The sequence below is a fragment of the Capsicum annuum genome, unplaced genomic scaffold (genome assembly GCF_002878395.1).
Source record: "Capsicum annuum cultivar UCD-10X-F1 unplaced genomic scaffold, UCD10Xv1.1 ctg32384, whole genome shotgun sequence".
Taxonomy (NCBI): Eukaryota; Viridiplantae; Streptophyta; class Magnoliopsida; order Solanales; family Solanaceae; genus Capsicum; species Capsicum annuum.
In genome coordinates, this window is record NW_025839090.1 from 1 (window position 1) to 1,160 (window position 1,160).

The 1,160-nt window shown below is 35.5% G+C and overlaps 1 protein-coding gene across 1 annotated transcript; it reads right to left on the reverse strand.

The window, feature by feature from the left end:
- Positions 1-17: 17 nt before the first annotated feature.
- LOC107864195 (B3 domain-containing protein REM17) lies at positions 18-1,122 on the reverse strand (the record flags this gene model as incomplete). Its single annotated transcript, XM_047403031.1, is given in 2 exon segments — positions 18-186; positions 894-1,122. Coding segments are annotated over 2 exon segments (270 nt in total), but the record flags the coding sequence as incomplete, so codon positions are not given.
- Between the last annotated feature and the right edge of the window lie 38 nt (positions 1,123-1,160).

Sequence of the window (1,160 nt, forward strand, 5' to 3'; positions counted from 1 at the left end):
GTAAATACTTACCAGTACTCGGTATTTACATCAACTTACTAACACCATACATAGTATTTACCAAAATCATACAAGGTTTTTGAGGTTGTACAACTAAACTATACATTGGATCAGTCGAATTAGAAAAAGAAAAGTCAAGTTTGCTTCATTGTTTCGTTCTCTGTGCAACCTTTGCAGAATATTTGCCTGCAAATATACATTATTTTACACGAAAATTAGTTACAAAATCTGCTAGGGAGAGCCTCGTTGTGTAGTGTATTCAAAATGACATCTTAATTAGTGAAGATCACTTGAAAAAAACTAGTGCAAGAATAATACACGATTTTGGGAAATGTTACATAGAGACAATTAACTTTGTCTAGCTCACATTGCTGGTCCCAAAGTAAGATAAACGAGGAGGGTTGCCGAGGATCAATTGGAAATAACCTTTCTACCATATAAAGGTAAGGTAACATTGCGTACATCTTACCCTCACTAGACCCCATTTGTGGGAATACACTGGGTTTTTGTTGTTGTTACATAGAAACCACAATAATGGAGACTTATTTGTAATACCTTTTAACTAATATAATTGTGTAGTGGTATGGTATGGTACATAACCAAATAACATAAAAAGCTAATTTGGCTGAGGTAGTGGTATGGTCTGTGTACACTCTACCCTCCCCAAACCCCACTATGTGAGAATACACTGGGTATGTTGTTGTTGTTGCTAATTTAGCTAGTCAAGAACATTTCCGACGGACCTCCCAACAGAAATACCATATTTCCGACGATGTTTCTGTGGGAAAATGTTGTCAAAATTTGTGTTTGTTTTAGTAATGATACTTACGTATACTGTTAGAGCATAGAACTTAATCTCGACAAAAATACGTTAGAATTGAAAGAAAACTTACAATGGAAGTGTGCTATAGGTATTTCCCCATTTTTTATCAGTTCAAACTTGTAAGCATCTCCTACTAGGAGTCCATTTTCTGTTCTGAATTTTGTCCATCCGCATGTAATGCCAAAATTAGTTCCAAGTCTCCCTAGCCACACTGACCAACATCTCTCTGCTTCGTCTTTAAGAATCATCTCACATTGCCTATTCAATCCATTTGACGTTGCAAAATCCATTGGAAGATACTACCATAAAAACAAATTCCATTATGTAGCAAATTTCA